The sequence below is a fragment of the Taeniopygia guttata genome, chromosome 4 (genome assembly GCF_048771995.1).
Source record: "Taeniopygia guttata chromosome 4, bTaeGut7.mat, whole genome shotgun sequence".
In the NCBI taxonomy this organism is placed as follows: Eukaryota; Metazoa; Chordata; class Aves; order Passeriformes; family Estrildidae; genus Taeniopygia; species Taeniopygia guttata.
Genome location: NC_133028.1, coordinates 9,953,511 through 9,971,513, shown reverse-complemented (window position 1 = coordinate 9,971,513; position 18,003 = coordinate 9,953,511). Strand labels below are relative to the sequence as shown.

At 42.2% G+C, this 18,003-nt stretch overlaps 2 protein-coding genes across 2 annotated transcripts; one reads left to right on the top strand and one right to left on the bottom strand.

Moving 5' to 3' along the window:
- Positions 1 to 2,085: 2,085 nt before the first annotated feature.
- ADRA2C (adrenoceptor alpha 2C) lies at positions 2,086 to 4,384 on the bottom strand. Its single transcript, XM_030270647.4, has one exon. It carries the CDS (start codon positions 4,045 to 4,047, stop codon positions 2,713 to 2,715), a length of 1,335 nt encoding a protein of 444 aa, XP_030126507.1. The 5' UTR covers positions 4,048 to 4,384; the 3' UTR covers positions 2,086 to 2,712.
- Positions 4,046 to 17,828, top strand: LOC121469862 (uncharacterized). Its single transcript, XM_072927804.1, has 3 exons — positions 4,046 to 4,758; positions 9,692 to 9,760; positions 16,802 to 17,828. Exons 1-3 carry the CDS (start codon positions 4,046 to 4,048, stop codon positions 16,863 to 16,865), a joined length of 846 nt encoding a protein of 281 aa, XP_072783905.1. The 3' UTR covers positions 16,866 to 17,828.
- Positions 17,829 to 18,003: the final 175 nt, after the last annotated feature.

Sequence of the window (18,003 nt, the reverse complement as noted above, 5' to 3'; positions counted from 1 at the left end):
AATGTTTATAATGACCACAGAATACTTTTACTGCAAAGAACTTACTTTTAAGGCACATCAGTCATTCCATATATATTTTATATCCACTAAAATCTGACTGTCAGAATTTCATTTCCATAGACTACTTGAATTCTACAGGGAAAACAAAGGGGGAAGGACTGTGTTTACAGGTAACAGAGCTCATTTCAAAAGCAGCACAACAGCGAAACCACTGTGAGTCTGCAGACTGGGAAACCCCTCTAAGGGAGCATGAAGTGACAAAAGCAGACCTTCACTTGGCAGGAATGGGTACCTCTAATGAAGCTGTCCAGGAGCTCAGAGGTAGTAGCCAGGTACCATATGGTGCTTTGGTTGTTCTTGTGGTTATATAGTTTCTTCAGAGTAAACAAACCTGAGCTTTTTAGCTACATTGGTACCTAGTAATAATAAGAGCTAGTTTCAGCTTTTCTTGATGTAACTTTAATAAGAGCTCTCCATTTTGCAGAAGAGAAATGGCTTGTAATTTTCTCCTCTCAGTTGCTATTTTTATTTCTCCTTTATCTGTCTCACGTATGCATTTGTACCAGACCATTTGTTATTTAAACAAAGCTCAAATCTTTTCACACTCTGAGCCTTATTTCAAGATAGCATCCAATACATTACAGATTTAGGACTTTGAAATTATTTCAGTTTACTTAGTGAAATCCAGCAAAGTTCTAATGCCTTTGGTTCAATCTAATCCCTACTTCAGCAGAACTCTCACCTGAATTTGAGTTAAACTGTCTATTGAAGGAACAACCAGAACCTCAGCCACAAACAGTCTCCTTTTCCAGGGTTAAGAGAACCAAATGCTTACTATGAAAAACTAATGAAACAAAGTGACTGCTCTATCCCTTTTCCTCATGCCACACAGAATTCACAAGAAGAGGCTACAGACACCTTTCAGACAGAACAGAGGGACTAAGGAAGGGGGTTTCTGATGATTCCTTAATATAGATTCAATTCAGCTGTTTAAAGAAGTCTGTTATATGTGATTAGATTTCACTCTTTTCCCAAGAACTGTTTGCTATGGAAAGGTGCATTTGAGGCAGATGCCAAATCCTGCTGCCTATGGAAGGAGTGATAAACATAGAAAGGAGTAGTATTTGCAGCATAAACAGAATATACACCTTGCAGCAGCACAGATGAAGAAAGGATGTAAATGCTCAGCTCACTCTTACACTTGGTATGCATTCAGTGGTGAATGTACAGACACCAGTCCCTTTCTCTCATTTTGTTCATTGCACTTTATGACATTTTATAAACCCATGGGAAATATGGTTTGATTCAATAACTTTTCAAACTATTCTCCCCTCTTCTGCCTCTCTTCCCAGGAAATGCTCTAAAATCATAAACTAGAAAAGCAAACACAAGAAGGGAAAGCAAGCAACATCAACACCAAAGGTTTGGAACAGCTGCACCTCCTTTTGAGATTTGTTCACATACACCACTGACAATCTGCAAGGTATGCTTCTCATTAAAAAATAAATATAAAGGATTTAGTTGCTCTAAGACTGTAAATATGAAGGATTTAAAGACTTTAGTAGTGGGGTGATTGCTCTTCATCTGAAAACCTGCATATCAGAATGCCTTCAGCCGCCTGCCTGAGAATGAGGAGCATGCATCCAGCCCTGAGATTAGCGTTTGAAAGGAGACTGAAAAAAAGGGAAGGAAAAGTTCCCCTGGGCACATAGAAGTGGAAACTTGATTTTTAAAAAATTTTATCTCAAAAAATGTTAGGCAAGTTCACCAGAATGATTGTTTTTTTTCACTATCTGCTCCAGGACAGCAAGGTCCTTAGGTCACTGATCTGAGAAGGATGGAGTGGGAATTTACTGCCTGGTGATCCAGCAGGAGGAAATGAGGTCATGGGGTATATATATTCTTTTTCATATTTCATTAAAAAATGCAAGATTCCCAGGTTTGTCTCACTGACTAATCAAAAACTATGGGAAAATAGGAAAAATATTTCCCATCCAGATCTATAGGCAAAGACCCCTCCAAGGAAAAAGAAAACCCCTCGCTTTGTTTGACTTAATCCCTTGAGCAAAATCATGATTCAGAAGGTTTTAACAGTACAAAGGTTTATTTAGAAAAGAGTTTGGATTGTTCTTTAGGGTTTTTTTTTGGCAAACATTTAAATCCTTTCATAACTGAAACCACTGTCAGTGCCTGGTACTTTGCACTCTCCTTCCCCACACGAGAAGTAAAAACCAATTTCTTACTGGGACAAATACACCATAGGCCCCAGCTGCCCTATTTATATAAACTCAAATCTCCACCACCACTGCCACTTAACCCTCGCCTTCTGATGTCTCTTTTTGTTTCCCCACAAAATTCCAGAGCCCATGAAAGCTCTCTGCCTCCCAGACTCAGGGTCTCAGCCTACTTTCCTCTGTGGGCTCCCCATGCCCTCTGTCAGCATTCAAACACAGTCACTCCCTCCCCCTTCACCCCTCCACACTCCAGCACTGCTCTCCCAGCACCATGTCACCATTCTGTGCCACGGTGAGTGCCTTCAGCCTCCCTGACACCATCCCTGTCCCCCACAGCATCACCCTGCTCCACCGAGGGGGCAAGCGCTCTTCCTGCTTCCTAAGCCCAAGCCCGATGTTCTCTCCCCTCCCTTCTTTTCCAGCATTGAGCCTTCTCTTTTAACTCTACTCCTGCTCGAGGCAAATCCATCCCTCCAGCTCAATGCCGGAAGTTCTTCTTCTTCTTCTTAAAAAGAATGTGTTTAAAGGACCTGCGGAAGTCCTGGTTGAAGATGGTGTAGATGACTGGGTTGAGGGAGCTATTGCAATACCCAATCCAGAAGAAGAACTTGAAGAGAGTCTCGGGGACCTCGCATGCCTCCCGGCAAATACCATAGAGGCTGTAGCTGAAGAAAAAAGGGAACCAGCAAACTACAAAGACCCCCATGACCACAGCCAGCACAAAAGTGAAGCGTTTCTCCCGGGCCTGGGCAACTTTCTTACGGCAGATGCTGCTACGCTTCCGGCGGCGGCGATATGAGAAGAACTGCATGGAGCGATTGCTCGCCCGGGACAGACGGCTACTGGAGTGCTTGGAGGAGTATGAGTAGGAGAAGGACTGGCTCTTGCTTTTGCGGCGATGCTCCTCCCGGCTCCGCCTCCGCCTGCTCTCTGAGGTGCTGCTCTCCTCCAGCTCAATGTCCTCCAGCTCGGAGGCTTTGCGCCAGTGGTGCACCGAATAATGTCCGTTCTCTCCCAGCTGCGTCCTCAGGGACGTGCAGCCGCCAGCGGCGCGGCTCAAGCCGTTCTCAGTCTGGGAGGACCCCTCTGGCATCGTACGCTTCTCAGAGAGGGTCCTGGTCCTTAGCTTGGCCACGCGGTAGATGCGGATATAGACCAACACCATGATGAGGCAGGGGGCAAAGAAAGAGCCAATGCAAGAAGAAAGGATGTACCATGTCTCGTCATTGAGCTTGCACTGGGGAAAGACGTCTCCTTCAGGGTCCCGGTACACGGAGATCAATGGCGGGAAGGAGATGATGGCTGAAATGAGCCACACGGTGAGGATGATGGCCTTGATCCGCCGCGGTGTCCGTTTGAGGTTGTACTCCACCGCCTGTGTGACCGACCAGTACCTGTCGAGGCTGATGGCGCACAGGTGGACGATGGACGAGGTACAGAACAGCACGTCCAGCGCCAGGTAAATGTTACACCAAGCCTTGCCGAAGTACCAGTAATTCATAAGCTCGTTGGCTAAGGAGAAAGGCATGACCAGGGTAGCCACCAGGATGTCCGCGCTGGCCAGGGACACCAGGAAGAGGTTCTGGGGGGCTCTCAGCGCCCGGCTGGTGAGCACAGCTATCACCACCAGCACGTTGCCCACGATGGTGAAGACGATGAGGAAGCCCACCACCGCCGCCAGGCTGGCCACGGCCGCCGGCGAGTAGGGGGAGGGCGGCTGCAGGAGGGCCGAGGAGGACGGCGAGACGGGGGGCAGCGCCAGGGACTCGTTGGGGGAGCCCAGGCTCGTGTTCACCAACAGCAGCAGATCCATGGTGGGTGTGCGGGGCGCCGGCGTCCTAGAAAGCCCGGCGGAGCCCCCGCCCCGCCCCGCCGCCCCGCCGCCGCCGCCCCGCCGCCCTCATCGCGCCCCGCCGCCGGTCCCGCGGCCGCTCCGCCGCCGAGCCGCCCGCGTCCCCACGCCGCCGCCGCCGCCGCTCCTCAGGGCACGGCCGGGCGGCGCAGCCCCGGCGCGGCAGGGAGCGCGGCGGCGCCGCCTCCGCCCGGTCCCCGGCGAGGGGGCAGCGGGGCACGGCTGGCCCCCGCCGCCCGCCCGGTCATGCCCGGCTCCGGGCAGCCCGCGGCTCCGGAGAAGACTCCACGCGGCCGGCGGGAGTCCCCGGCGGGAGCTGGATCCTCGCAGGGCGCGGGGTCCGAGGCGGCGGCAGCGTCGGCATCAACTCCCATGGAGCGGCTCCCCTGGAGCGGCTCCGGCGGCTCCGTCCCACTCTGGCTCCGCGCTCCCAATCGCGGCGTGCCCCGCGCGGCGCGCATGCTCAGTGCCCGCAGGTGCGGCCGCCGCGCCCGCCCCGGCGGAGCCCCCGGCGGGCGCAGGAGCGCTCCGAGCGCCGCCGCCCGCGCCCGTCCCGCTCCCCGAGCGCCCCGAGCCCCGCGGGCGGCCCGACGGGAGACTCCCCGCGGCGGCCCCCGGGAGGAGCGGCCGGCGCGCTGCCGCGGCGCTCGCTGCCGCTCGGCGGTCGGACAGGTGTTTCTGCCGGGCGCCGTGCGGCTCGGCGGGGCGCGGCGGCCGCCCCGGGGGTGGCAGGGGCCGGTGCGATGGGGGTGGCGGGCCCGGTGCCGGGAGCGGCGGTGCCGGTTGCACTCCCGGAGCGCGGCGCCCGGCTGGCCGCTGCCTGCAGCGCCCGCCTCGCGCGCTGGGGGGCGCCGTTGTCCGGCCGGGCCCGTCCGGCGGGGCTCGGCGCGGGATCGCCGCTCCCGGCCCGCGGCTCCCTCCTCATCCTCCCCTGCCGCGCACCGGGGCTTTGCCCGGGCCCATCCCCAGCCCGGGCCCATCCCCAGCCCGGGCAGCCGCCCCGTGCCCCAGGGGAGCTGCAGCCTGGGGCGCATTCGCTTCTGGTGCCCGGGTCGTTCTGTTATTGTGCGAACCTGTGTGTGGTGAAGGCACGAACACCCCGGGCAGCGACTCTTTCGCTGTAAAACTTTGACAATAATATAACACTCGTAAGGATCCCGAAGTTGTAACCGAATATCCCGGGCTTTAGGGAGCCAGAAGGGATATTCTGTTTCCAAGTTAGCAACCAGCGCTGCCTCCGCTGTTCTCTGTCTCTTTGTGTAACTTCGTGGATTGGACTATGAAGGCTTAGAAATGAATATGCTTTGTTCTGATAGGAAGGAAAATTCTTCTGGATATTATGATCCTAATATCGTATTCTGTAAGCAATTTACTCCGAAGGTTTTCTTTTCTTTGTTTTTTTTTTTTTTTTTTTTTCACCTGAAGTGTAATTTGCGAGCATGTTGTGACTGCGTGTAAAAGTGAAAGGACACGGTGTTGACACTAAACTCTGTCAGGTAACAAATCCTAATTAAAGACTGAATGGGGAAGCAGTAATCACATTAACAAAGTGTAGCATATGGAACAAAATTAAACTGAAATCGGATGCCCTCTCAACTCCTCCTTAACAGACAGCAGCCTGATTAGGAGGACTCTGAAAAAGCTTGCAAAGCCCCTGGAAGGTGAATGGAATGGAAGCTGAGGTTTTTAATTCAAAGAGGAAGCAAATAGTATGTTTTTGACATGAAATCTGAATAACCTCTGAAGCAGCTTTCTAATACTAGTGGCCAGTTCCTCATATTTGGAAGCTTCATAATGGTATGTGGAATCTGAGAGGGCAAGGTGCAGGAATTTGAAGTCTAAGCTTTGACGTGACTGAGATTAGAGTGAAAGAATGCGTGATCTAACTGGTTCAATATGGGTTTAAAATTTAGTAAATACAAGCTACAAAATCACATGAATATCTGAGATTCAGGATCTGTCAAAAAAGGGAGACATAAAACCTCAAGATATTCAGATAAATTACTAAGTAATTTCAAAATCATGAGCAAGGGTATCTTGAAGTTATGTGAACTGGAACTCAAACTAATAAGTTTGAGTTAATAAGTTGGGGCCCCAACTAGTAAGTTGGGGCTCCAGATAGGAAGAATTGAAGCTTCTCAAAACTTTGCTCATAGCAAAAGGAATGATACAAGCAAATGTCTGAGCAATTATCTGGCCTTTCTAATAAGAAAATGCCAACTGGGACATAGAAAAAAAATAAACTGGGAGTAAAATATGCATATGTTGTTGTGGTTTCTTTAGCACGTAAGCTGTACTGTGCTGCTGAAACAATTCAGTGTATAACTCCACCAAAGCCAGGGAAAGAACATTTGGGTTTTATGTGTAACTGATACCCAGTTTGACTAAAGTGCCATATGCCACTCCAGCTCATGTATATAGATGTGAATGGAGCGTGGGCATAGACACAAGAAATCTAGTCTCATGAAAATCTGCTTAGTCTGCTGAGAGGCAAAGGTAGGAGCAAGGTGAACAACAGTGAATAAATCAAGTGTAGTTGTGCTTTTGAATTAAAAGTGGGTTTTCTTTTCTCATAGAAACTTGGCAAATTATATGGACACCTTACTTTACTTTTTTCCTTCCAACCCATTGTACTTACTTTTACATTCATTCTCACATCTGGTCTTCTTACAGTGATCAGCTCATAATCATTGGCTTTTATTTGAGTTTATGCCTGGTAGCTATTAACAAGCTCTCATTAAAAAAAAGTGCAGTTTAGGGGCTGAATGAAGCACTTCTAGACATTAAACTGGACTTGGCTGAAACTGATACAAGCCCACTCTTCGTGAAGTAATCCAGTGGCTATTGTGACATACCCATCCATCTGTGCACTGTCACTGCTGCTCTGCTATCTCATCCAGCATCTAACTGCAAACCTACCACAGCAGGCTGAGAAGATTCCACATGAGCAGAACTACTTCTTTTTGGTTTTTGTCTCCAATTTTTTCCAGTTTTTGCTTGGATTCTCTAGTTGGACTGACCTTTAATTCAGTTTGAGCAATTCAGGTCTTGTTGCCAGGAGAGAGCACCTGAGTTTAAGTCTTGGGAAATCCTAAATCTGTCACTGGAAAATTGGCCAGTGCTGCCCTCAACTCAGGGATAAATTCAGGGGCAATTACCAAAGGTGACATCCACCTAGCCACTAAATTTGGTGGGAAGATTCCTGCTGGCACCCAAACCTCTAGACTTCTCCTCGGTTGTTTAAGAATATTGGACTTCAATAACGTTGTCACAATGGCACACTGTGCCTGCACACACATAGATCCAAGACACAAGGGTGTCATTGCTGGTTTGTACTTCTAAACATGTTTTTCCTCCTCTTTTTAAGATCTGGGGGCCTGAAAGCTTGTTAATATTTTCCTCCTTAGTATATCAGATGGGTTAGTGGGAAATAACACCCCCTAAAATCCTTTCTCATTGTATTTTGTATCTTAAGACATAGCAATTTTAATCATGCTATGAAATGTTCTTCTGTGCATTTTTTATAAAATAATTTCTCCATCCACAGAACACTGTCATCAAGTATAGAGGAACTATCTCAGCTTTCTTAATAAAGGGGGTGATTCTTGGTTTTCAGTGGGAACTGGGTTCCTTACTTCCCCCTTTGTGGCTTTGAAAATGTGTCTCAGATAAACAAAGAGGTTTATGGAACATCCTGATTTACTAAACATCTGGAAGTGTTCTCCAATCTCTCAAACTAAGCTTTACATCTACAGACAAAATTTTACAGTCTTACCAACCACACAAGAAACTGACTGCTGTCAAAACATTGTCCATATATATACTTTCTGAGACAAAATTTGTGTTATAAATCTGCTCAAGACGCCATCAACAAATAGAATGAGTTTACTGAAATCTCAGTGAGTAGTTGAAGAGATCACCTGCAGTACAAACAGGTTGTGATAGAAAAATGGATTAAGAATTGAAGAATAAGTAGACTGTCCTGGATTTTGAAAGAAAGTAACTAAATATTAAGGTAACTGAAGTTACTTTGGAGGGGAGTTGAGGGCATTCAAAACTTGAATATTGTTACCAAGGGAAAGATTGTGAAATTCAGTAGTGTTAAATGGCTATTAACCTGTGAATTCCTCAAAGAAGCCAGGGTAAAATTCTAGTTCACATAAAAAGTGTTTCTAAACACTTGAAGCAGCTATTGTGCTTGAGCTAAATACAGTGAAGAAAGGTATTGGTTCAGCTCCCTCATGCAATTTTTCTTGTGTCATATGTTGGTAACCCTTTTTCATGCTCCCAGTAAACATTGTCACTGTGCTGGTGAGACCATAAAGCAGAAGTCAAATCATGTGGGCCAGCCATATCCTGTCTGGCTGGTTTCTGTAAGTCCTTTTTGCTCTCATAACAGGTTCCCACCAACCATGACTGTGCTGCAGTGCCAAGGGTTCAGCCCTTTGGAGCCAAACCTGGGGCTCCTGCAGAGATTTTGGTTTGATTCTCCCTGTTATTGGAGAACCATGATAAATAGATCTGTGTCCCCTCTCTTCCTTTATTCAGTTTGTACTGTTTCCATTATCTGTACTCATTTTAAAGGCTTCTTCATTTCTAATTTATTAAGTCAATACTTTAAATAGCCTTCAAGACACCTGTTCTGATAGCTGTGCCATTTGCACAGGATGAGTGCATTATTTTTCTAGGACTCTGGACTGTATTTGAGGATTCTTGCACTTGATTTCAGTGGGTTTTTTAATTATGAAATTCTTCTGCACAGTAATATGTATGGGAAATAGTTTGTTGGTTTTAACTTATATAAAGAATGCATTTGTTTTGCATTTTGAATGGGGTTATGCAAGTTTGTAAAAGCTTCAGCTTTTAAGTAGAGAGAATTCTGTGTAGATAATTTATCATCTGTGGCATTGCCTATCTCTAATTTATTAATTGTCTGGCCTGTTTGGCATAAGTGTAAGACAGCCCTTTCACAAAGATAGATTTTGGCTGCAAACCCTTCCATCTCCTCTGTCTGCATTTATACTGAAATAACCATTTCCACAGTACTGATCCAGTAACAGAAACCATTCCAGTGGGGGAGTGAGGGTGGTGAGGGAGGGTGGGGGAGAAAAAGGTGCATTGTTTGTCACCAAGGTTCGTCCCCTCCCAGCTGCATCTACTTCATGGCACGTTTCTGCTTAATACTTTCACCAGAAAGTATTAAGAGTACTTAATCAGAATCACCATCCAAGAGATTTCAAAGGGGGGTGCTACTTGCCATGATAATCCATCATTAAATCAAGTCCCACACGGTACAGGAGAAGAGGCATTTACCATTTTGTCCTTTATTCTGTGTTGCCTGGCAGAAGGGAGGTCTTGTCTGCACAGGATCAATTAGGGAAAATGTTTGCCATGTTTCCTGTGTCTGGTTCGAGTGGCAACTTCAAAACAGCAGAGTTGACTGCACTGAAGACTTTCCATGGAAACAAGAGCAGATTGTGTTATTTCTGCTTCCCATTCAACCATAGGGGTATCTCCAAATATCATGCTGTCCATTTAATTTCCTCATATCTGTGCTGCAGTGATTTGAATTGCATGTGTTAACTTAACTTTCTTCATCTTTCAGCAACTGCTTTAAGCTCATGAAGATTTGGCTACTAGAAAACAGGCATCAAGTTCTGTCTTGCAAAATAAGGTGGGTTTTTTCAGTTTATTTGCAGTGTTTGGGAGGTATTCTGTCTATCTTTAAAATAAGGTGAGATTATTTTTTTCAGACATTGCTCCTCATTGCACTTTACTTGTATTTTTAAACATTTTGATAAAAAGTTCTCATGTCTTCCTTCAGTGCTGCTGTTTCTGCTTTCAGTGTCTATCAACAGAGCCTCTTTTTTTTCTTTTTTTTTCTTATGATCTTGTACTGCTTTAACTTTCCTCATATATTTCCATTTTTCTTTGTTTACTTTTCTGGCCTTAATGTGTTCAGTAGGTTTAACCTAGCCTGCCTTTTTTTTTCTGTAACAGCATCACATGTGGTATTTCTCTTCCACTCTTCTTTCCTGGTTTCAATAAAGAACAATTTCTGCTGTATTAATATAAAATTCACAATTGACTTCCCATTCTTTTTGCATAATGTGGGATACAGTTTCTGCTATATCAGAAAGCTTAATTGAATGTTAAAATTGAAAGTTTTTCCTTATGTATTCATCCTTTATTTTAAAGCTATTAATATTTTTCTGATTTTTCATTTTCATGCTGGTTGTCTATAATTGATGTTTGTATGCATACAGTGTCTGTAAATTTCATCATATACAGAAAAGAGGTACCTGATTTTTAGTAATGCTGTCAGATGAGATCCAGCACTTTTTCACTTATTTAATTTTGAGGGAAAAGTGTCCTTCCAAAAAAGGACTATTCAGCCAGAAAGACTTTTCACTACTGTCAAATGACCCTTGACTGTATTTGTACACTGTATCTGTCAACATATAATTGATTTCACCTTGGTAGTAAGGACTAGTAAAAGCCTTATCCACAATATTACTCTTTTCCTTAACATATTAATTTTTTCCAGCTTGATATTAAATGGTAGTAATTTTCACATATGCGCCTAAAATACTGCCAAGAATGCTGATACTTTATCTGTGTTGTAATTGCTCTTCTTTTATGACTCGAGACTGTTTCCAGCCTCTATAACAATTGTATAGCCCATAAAGGAGACCAAAATTTGGAACGAGTTGGGAGCAGTGACTTCTAGAATGCATTACCTCCCTGCTTTTGCGTTAATTTCTCAGTACACTTTGTGCAATCCACTGGAGAACACAAGTTGAAGAGATGCCTTTGACATTTTACTGTCTGCTTTGGATTTGAATTCCACTGTTTAATTAAAATTATGCATCTCCTTCTGTGTTTTGATGAATGGAGCCTTATATTTAGAAATGGCAGATGAGTAAATATCAATAAATAACTAATATTCACCAAAGTTTTCAAGGGAAAATGACTCATTAGAAGCATCTTATAAAGCAGAAAACATGTCATTAAATTAATTCTGTATTTCTGTAACTCATTCTTACCTAAGTTTGCCAGCTGAAGCAAGGAAGAAATCGAGGGAGGAATGGAGAGAGACAGGAGAAGAAGGAGGGATGAAACCACTTTTTTCATTCCTTCTTCATTTCACAAAACACCTGGGGAGTATGGATTCATGTGTTGTGTTTTTTCTGATCTTATATTTCTTTCATCATCTTCAGTGTGTGGTAGTTTATGTTCTATGTTATCTAGGCTAATGGAAATCATCAGGGGTATTATGTCAAAAATTGTGGTGTACCTTTAGGAGCAAATTATCTACTGAATGTGGTGAGCATAGGCTTTTCCAAATAAGAACAGTTTAACTCAAAAAAGATGCACAGCAGGACTGGCAGCAATACTGTAGGCTGCTATTTTTCTGTCATGTAAAAAAAGTGTTGATTTCAAGTTCTCAGAAAGTTCAGGAGATTTAAAAGGTATAACTTCTTGAAATCATTGTTTAGCAGTAGGAAGACCATAATCAATCAGAAATCTCTGGTAACTGCTACCAGTCCTTGTTAATTTAAGTTCCTGTAGCTATAGGAAAGGTTAGCCAGTTTAGCACAATATTAAAAGTGCTTTATTTGTGTTCAAGTTCTAATAGATGTATAAGATTTGGGTAACTCTGACTTTTCCATCAAGTGGGCATGCTCGACCATGCACGTAGCATCCTGTGAGCAAATCCAATTCATGATAGGAATATTACTTTATTCTTTTCTCCTCTCTTTAATTTTTATGATCCCAGTCAGATATTTTGATTCATGTTGTTTATATTTAGCAACTCCAGCAGGGGCAAATCTTGGCTAAAATCCACCACAATTATTCTCAACTTATAAGTAAAGAGTTTACAAGTAAGGCCTTTCTGAAGCACCTGTGCAAACACATTTAATCATTTATAAAGCATTTGTTACTAATCATTGCACATTTAACTATTTGCCTGTATTATCATTCTTTATCACTTATGTCACTGAAAAATTAGCAATTCTGTTCTGGTACTTGGAGCCCTTTTTTTTGGCATCTCTGACTGGGCAGAAGCAATTTGGATTCTCTTTCATCTCTGAAAATTTGAGTGAGATGTGTAACGTGATTTTACTGGTGTTAATTTTCACAATTTCTTTGGAATGTGTTAAAGAGAATGGGTGGAGGGTTCAGAGCTCCCCCTATCAGTGAAAATCCCATTATCTGGCATCAGAGAAACTGCTAATGAGTGATAGGTTGGAACAGGGGATGTTTCCTCCTTGTTTAGAACAGTAGCTTGTGCTTATAAGTGGCCTCAGCATTAGCTTAATGAGTAAAAAAAAATGCTAAGAAAAATATTAGAAATATCTAAGAAAGGACTTCATTTCTTAAAGAGGGTAGTTTCTCATGTGCAGAGTCATGCAAAATCATTCTGCAAATCCAGAACAAAGGCAGCTTCTTTGTTGTTGAACCCCTTTACAATTTAATGCATTCTTTTGAGTGGCTACTTTCTGTTAGCAGCTGTCAGCCAGCTTCTCTCAGGAAGGCATTTGCAGCAAACTCAGCAGTCTGACAAGCAGCCTCAGGTAGTCACTCACATGAGCTGATATGGGCTTCCATTGCAGCCCAGTGGTTTTGGGAAAAAGGCCTTATCAGCCTGCCCTGCTCCCCTCCTGCAGAGCTCTCTGCTCTGGCTCCAGATCAGCCTCTGAGCAGGACCACTCTCTGCTAAACTCATGGCTTGGGCAGCTCCACGCAGAAAACAAGCCTGTAATTAAATTGTTCAAAATTTGAAGATCAGTGTGTTTGGCCATCCCTTCAGACCTAATTACTTGCCAAAACACACTGTGCACAGGGTGAGAATTAATATTAATTAGGAATCTTCTTGAACTGCAGCTTACAGCCATTATAGGCAGAGGAAATGATTATGAGATTTATGCAACTCACATCTTTTAAAAAATGTAATTACAGCAACAAAGCCCTGTCTCTCAGTATACATAAAGAGGCTTGATGTAGACATTTGTTCCAGGTTAATATTAGTCTAAATTGACAGTGTTCAACAGGATTCATACTGGAGTAAATGACAGGAGAGAAAAGCCCTTTGTGTGCTCCACATAGTGACGAACCGGTCCATAATGATGCCCATGGTGGTTTTCTGCTGATCACACCCTGGTACATCCTGCTGGGCTGTCTGAGGGGCCTCTGCTGCTGCCCAATTCCTGCTCCCCAAGGTGTGCACAGACACACCACCAGTCCCCTCCAGGACAGGGGACAAAGCAGTGCCTGGGGCCCTGCTTCATCTCAGAAGAGCTGAAGGGTGTGCCTGGGCAGTTTCCTGACCCCAAAGCAGCAGCAGAGCCCCCAGAATACTGCTGCATGCTGGCAGACCCAGGCTAGAGCTCTTTTACTTCTTTGGAGGATGAAGGTGGAAGCTTTTGCTCTCGAGGCAGAGTTCATGGCTGAATAACAAAGCAGCAAAGATTACTCCTTAGTGTAATGCTGGAGATCAGTAGTGAAGACTGTATTTGTGTCCTAGGTTGAGTTTATGATACTGAATTGTATCCCCATTCATCTGTTTAGCCCAGAAATAAATTTTGCTCCTTTAAGACTGGTTCTGAGAGCAAAGTGGGGGAGAGAAGGAGCGTGGAGTTTGTTTTCAGAAACTGCACTCACTCCTCCACATTCCTGCTCCTGGACTGTGTTGTCTACAGAATGAACAGTGAGATAAAGCTTTCCTTTGCTTTTAATTAGTTATTTGCTAACTGAAGCAGTGAAATTCCCTAGACTGTAGTTTTTTCCTTTTTCTTAAAACTATTCAAACCTGCTCTGGACTAAAGAACCCAAAAAAACACCAGGAGCTTACATCTATGGCCCACCAGTCCCAGGATGCTGCATTCCAGCACCAGAGACTGGTAGCAGGCTGAGTGAGCCAAGCTACAGCCCTCAAAGAGGACTTTCTAAATTTGTCATCTCTTCACAGCAGTGAGAGGTTTGGTTGTTTAGTATTGTTCATTTTTTGTGCTGGTGAACACTTTGCCTGTGAAATAAACAGGTTTTTTTCCACTTTTCTCCAAGGAAATATTTTCCCAAATCAGTTAGGAGAGGGGCTGCTTAAATCTGCTTTCTAGAAGAACTCCTTTAGAGGTTTTCTCCCAGATTTGCCCTAAACCAGGACAATTTGCAAAACCTAAATACCAATGAATTTTGATTGGATTTGAGGCATATTTTAAAAGACAAAAGGAGAGCACTGAAGAGACAGAAGAGTGGGAAAGTCAGCTGGTTGTAGTTCATTTTGTAGTTCCCAGAAGGGAAACACGGGTGTGCACTGACTGGTCTGATGTTGGATATCACCCCCTAATGCTTGCTGGTTGCAACAGAAGGTATTTCTAATTCAGGCTTTCCAATAACAGTAATTGCTAAGAATATTTATTAGTCCATATATATAAGAAAAATAAAATGGCCTCTGCTGTGATTTCCTCTAGACCATTCCATTCCATTGTGACCATTCCATTACTGATAAAATTTATATTGGATTGTCACCTTCTCTTTTAGCTTTGAGAGTTAAAGAAACTATTTCCACAGCAGAGTATCAGATTTTGTGACTGAACATGCACCCTTGTAATAATATTAATGGTATTGAAGTCCTAATTGATTTTGGAAGCAAATACAAAAGAAATATAAATAATATATTAATTTGGAATATGAAAATCATCATTCACTGCACTTGAGATCCTCAGCTCCTGGAAAAGAGGCAATATTTGTTTGCAAATGCTAATGATTCCTATCTGTGTATTTATGAATTGATTGCTGTTGAAATGAAGAACCCTTACCCATATTTTGCATTCACTGTTAAAACCAAGAGTCAGATTGCCATTTTTGTTGCCATATCTCCTTTTATTTCCAACATATTTTATTGCAGGTTTATTCCAATATTCTTGACATACTGCCTTAAAGTAGCATATTTCAAGTGCTTCTCATTGGCGGCCAGCATGGAAAGATCTATATCTACCATTAAAAGGAATAAAGAGAAATATTTTAGAATAGTCATGACAAGTTAAGTGTATTACTGTGGATGGCTCAAGAAGCTGATAGTGAGTTCCAGTAGAGTGTGTCCCACTCTGTCATATTTCAAATGGCACAAGGAAGACACTGAATAAAAAACCAGTGAAAATTTCAGCGGGCTGTATTTTACTTTATGATTTCAATACCTTGAAGATAATAGAATGGTATTCAAGTATCTTCAGCATTTGATCCTGATAATATAAGGTCAGGCAGACACTTGTTTTATGAGTTTTCAATACTCCTGGTTTGAAAAACATTAAGGTGCTTGGAGAACTCATAAAAAAATAAAATCTGAAGTTTCAGGAGAATGAATATTGACCAACCAAGAAAGCAATGCATTTCTAATGTGAGTAAATATAATCAATGTTGTAGAGGGATCCTATACTCATCAACATGAATCTGTGAGTTATCAAAAATAAAGAATCTTGGAATCAGAAATAGCTATAAATAAGCACAAATAAATAATTCCTGTAACTCTGGTGTTTCTTTGGGTAAAACCATAATCCCTTCTATGGATGTCCTGCATTCATGTCAAAAATGAAGGATAAAACAATAACTCCTCTGAAATTATTTGCAAATAATTGGAAAATATTTTGAGGATAGAGAGTGCAGCACCCTTTTTGAGCCATTTTCATTCAAAATTATTGTTCTTGCAGAGTTTAATTGTTGACATTTTAATGTCCCCTGCAATCTATATTAAATTCCTCAAAAGTTGCATTTACTGAAAAAATGTTTTAAGCTTGGAGTCACTAAGAAGAAAGATTTCTTTAAAATAATCTGGACAGTTTATTTCTTCAGGAGAAATAAAAGCATGGCAGTCAAGACAAATAGTGTAGGTGTATTCATGCAATATCTTTATAGAAGGTTATACTGTAAAACTATGTATTTAGCCTGGCCCTTACTGTGCAAGTATCTTAATCAAAGAATATGGTTATGGTAATCTATATCTTTTAATATTGTGTAACTCAGCTGACTACAGTAAAAAATCAGTCACCTTACCAATGAAAGGTGTTTATTTTCTACTTATTTTCTACTGCTGAGTTAAAATTTTCAATGTAGATTTTCTAAGATATTTTGAAACTTTTCACTTGTTGTTTTCATCTTCAATTAGCACAAGACAAAGGGCTCAGTTCAGCTGTCTAACTCTGAATATTTAGTGCCAATGCTGATACCAGAGCAAATCCTTCTTAACCTGCAGGTACTACACAAGCACTATGTTGTGAAAATTTAGGCAAATAAATCAAACCTCAAGTTTAGAATATATGATTCTTCTTTGAAACATTCAAACATTTGTTTTGCTTGTATAAAGAAATTTTATTTCAATTATTTCCTTCAGAATGTTGTGGAAACATTTTCCTGCAGACTACAGTAGTATTGTTGATTTTCTATCAGGAATATTTGTCTAAATCTGCTTCCCTCTAAAGGATGGTAGAGTGTAAATAGATTTTGGATTTTTTAGTTAAAATCAATGATTGCAAATTTATTTCTAGCTTTACTTTGAGGTTTTGAGGTAGCTGATACTCTGATTCTCTGGCAGAGGTTTCTTTTAGGTAAATACTTTCTGCCAGACCAGTAACCATTTTGTTGCCTGTCATCTGGAGAACAAAGTGTTGAGTTCTGTTCCTTGCCTCAGAGAATTTTAATGGATTTTTTAATGCAGGGATCCTAATGTAAGAAGTGACTTCCAGACATCTTCTCCTTTGGCCTCCCCAGATGTGACTTAGAAAGATTTGCTTCCTTGCCTTTAGTTCCCTGGCTAAACTACTTTTTGCTCTCAAACAAAAGAAGCCTTTCAGCCAGAAATCTGAAAATCACCTTCCTCTCCTTGCCCAGGGGTTTTCACCAGTAGAAGTTTGTCTGGCAAGGGATGAACGGAAGAGAATTCCCTCCCTCCTTTCCCTTCCAAAGAATTCAAAAAAACAAACCCAAATCCCAAACACAGTGCAATTGGATGTGGATGTGAAAATGGATACACTCTCTCAGGAAGATGGAAGAATGGTATCATCAGTGAAGGAGGTGTGGAAATTAACTGTGGCATTTTTCTGATTCTCACTGAAGTTAAAATTGCCTGAAAAAGCAGAGGCAGTTTTTACTTTATCTTGTTCACCAAAATCTATTGAAAAAGCCTCTCAATTGAGTACTTTAAAAATACTTTAAAATTAATTAATAAGGATCAAAATGAGACCACATATATTAATATATTGAGACCACATATATTAATATAAAGACCACAAAATAAGAACACATATATTAATAACCATGGTTATTTCAGCAGGTACTACACTGGAAAATATAATGATTTTGTCTTTGCACCTAAAATGGAGGGATGTTCACTAAATCCAAAACCAAATTATTGTAAATTTTTTTGTGAATATTTGAGTTATAGCTATGATCTTGTACCAAAGCATATTGCAGTCAACCTTGCAGAAGTCACTACAAAAAATTTGCCACTTCATTGGTACATTGTCATCTTAATATCTTATTTTAGAAATCTCTTTGCTATGCATAGGATAAATTGAAAGAGGTATGTGTTTGCACTAAATCTGTTTACCAAAAACTCAGGGTAGAGACATGGTCCTACCATTTACCTGTACTACTGTCATCAAAATTCTCCCCTGAAATGACTTTTTATTTCATCCTGTAGAAGGCATAAAGATGATTAAATGTATCAGAAAAATTGTATGTAATATTATAATGGGTATCCATTAATTTTTATTCCAATATTTCTCTAAATAATGTGCTAACATTATTTAGTGTGAAGTGAGATGTATTAAACTCAATAATTTATCCTCATATATGTGGGGATTTTTTTCTGCCTAGAAGAGAGCTAGAGCTTTTACTGTTCCTCAGTCTGTAAAGATT

What these genes read in the sequence shown, in the direction of transcription:
- LOC121469862 (XM_072927804.1), top strand. Translation starts at nt 4,046, where the DNA reads ATGGTGGGTGTGCGGGGCGCCGGCGTCCTAGAAAGCCCGGCGGAGCCC. An exon ending in GCCGCTCGGCGGTCGGACAG is followed by an intron (nt 4,759 to 9,691) that starts GTGTTTCTGCCG and finishes TTCATCTTTCAG; the next exon opens with CAACTGCTTTAAGCTCATGA. An exon ending in GTTCTGTCTTGCAAAATAAG is followed by an intron (nt 9,761 to 16,801) that starts GTGGGTTTTTTC and finishes TTTTTAATGCAG; the next exon opens with GGATCCTAATGTAAGAAGTG.
- ADRA2C (XM_030270647.4), bottom strand. Translation starts at nt 4,047, where the DNA reads ATGGATCTGCTGCTGTTGGTGAACACGAGCCTGGGCTCCCCCAACGAG.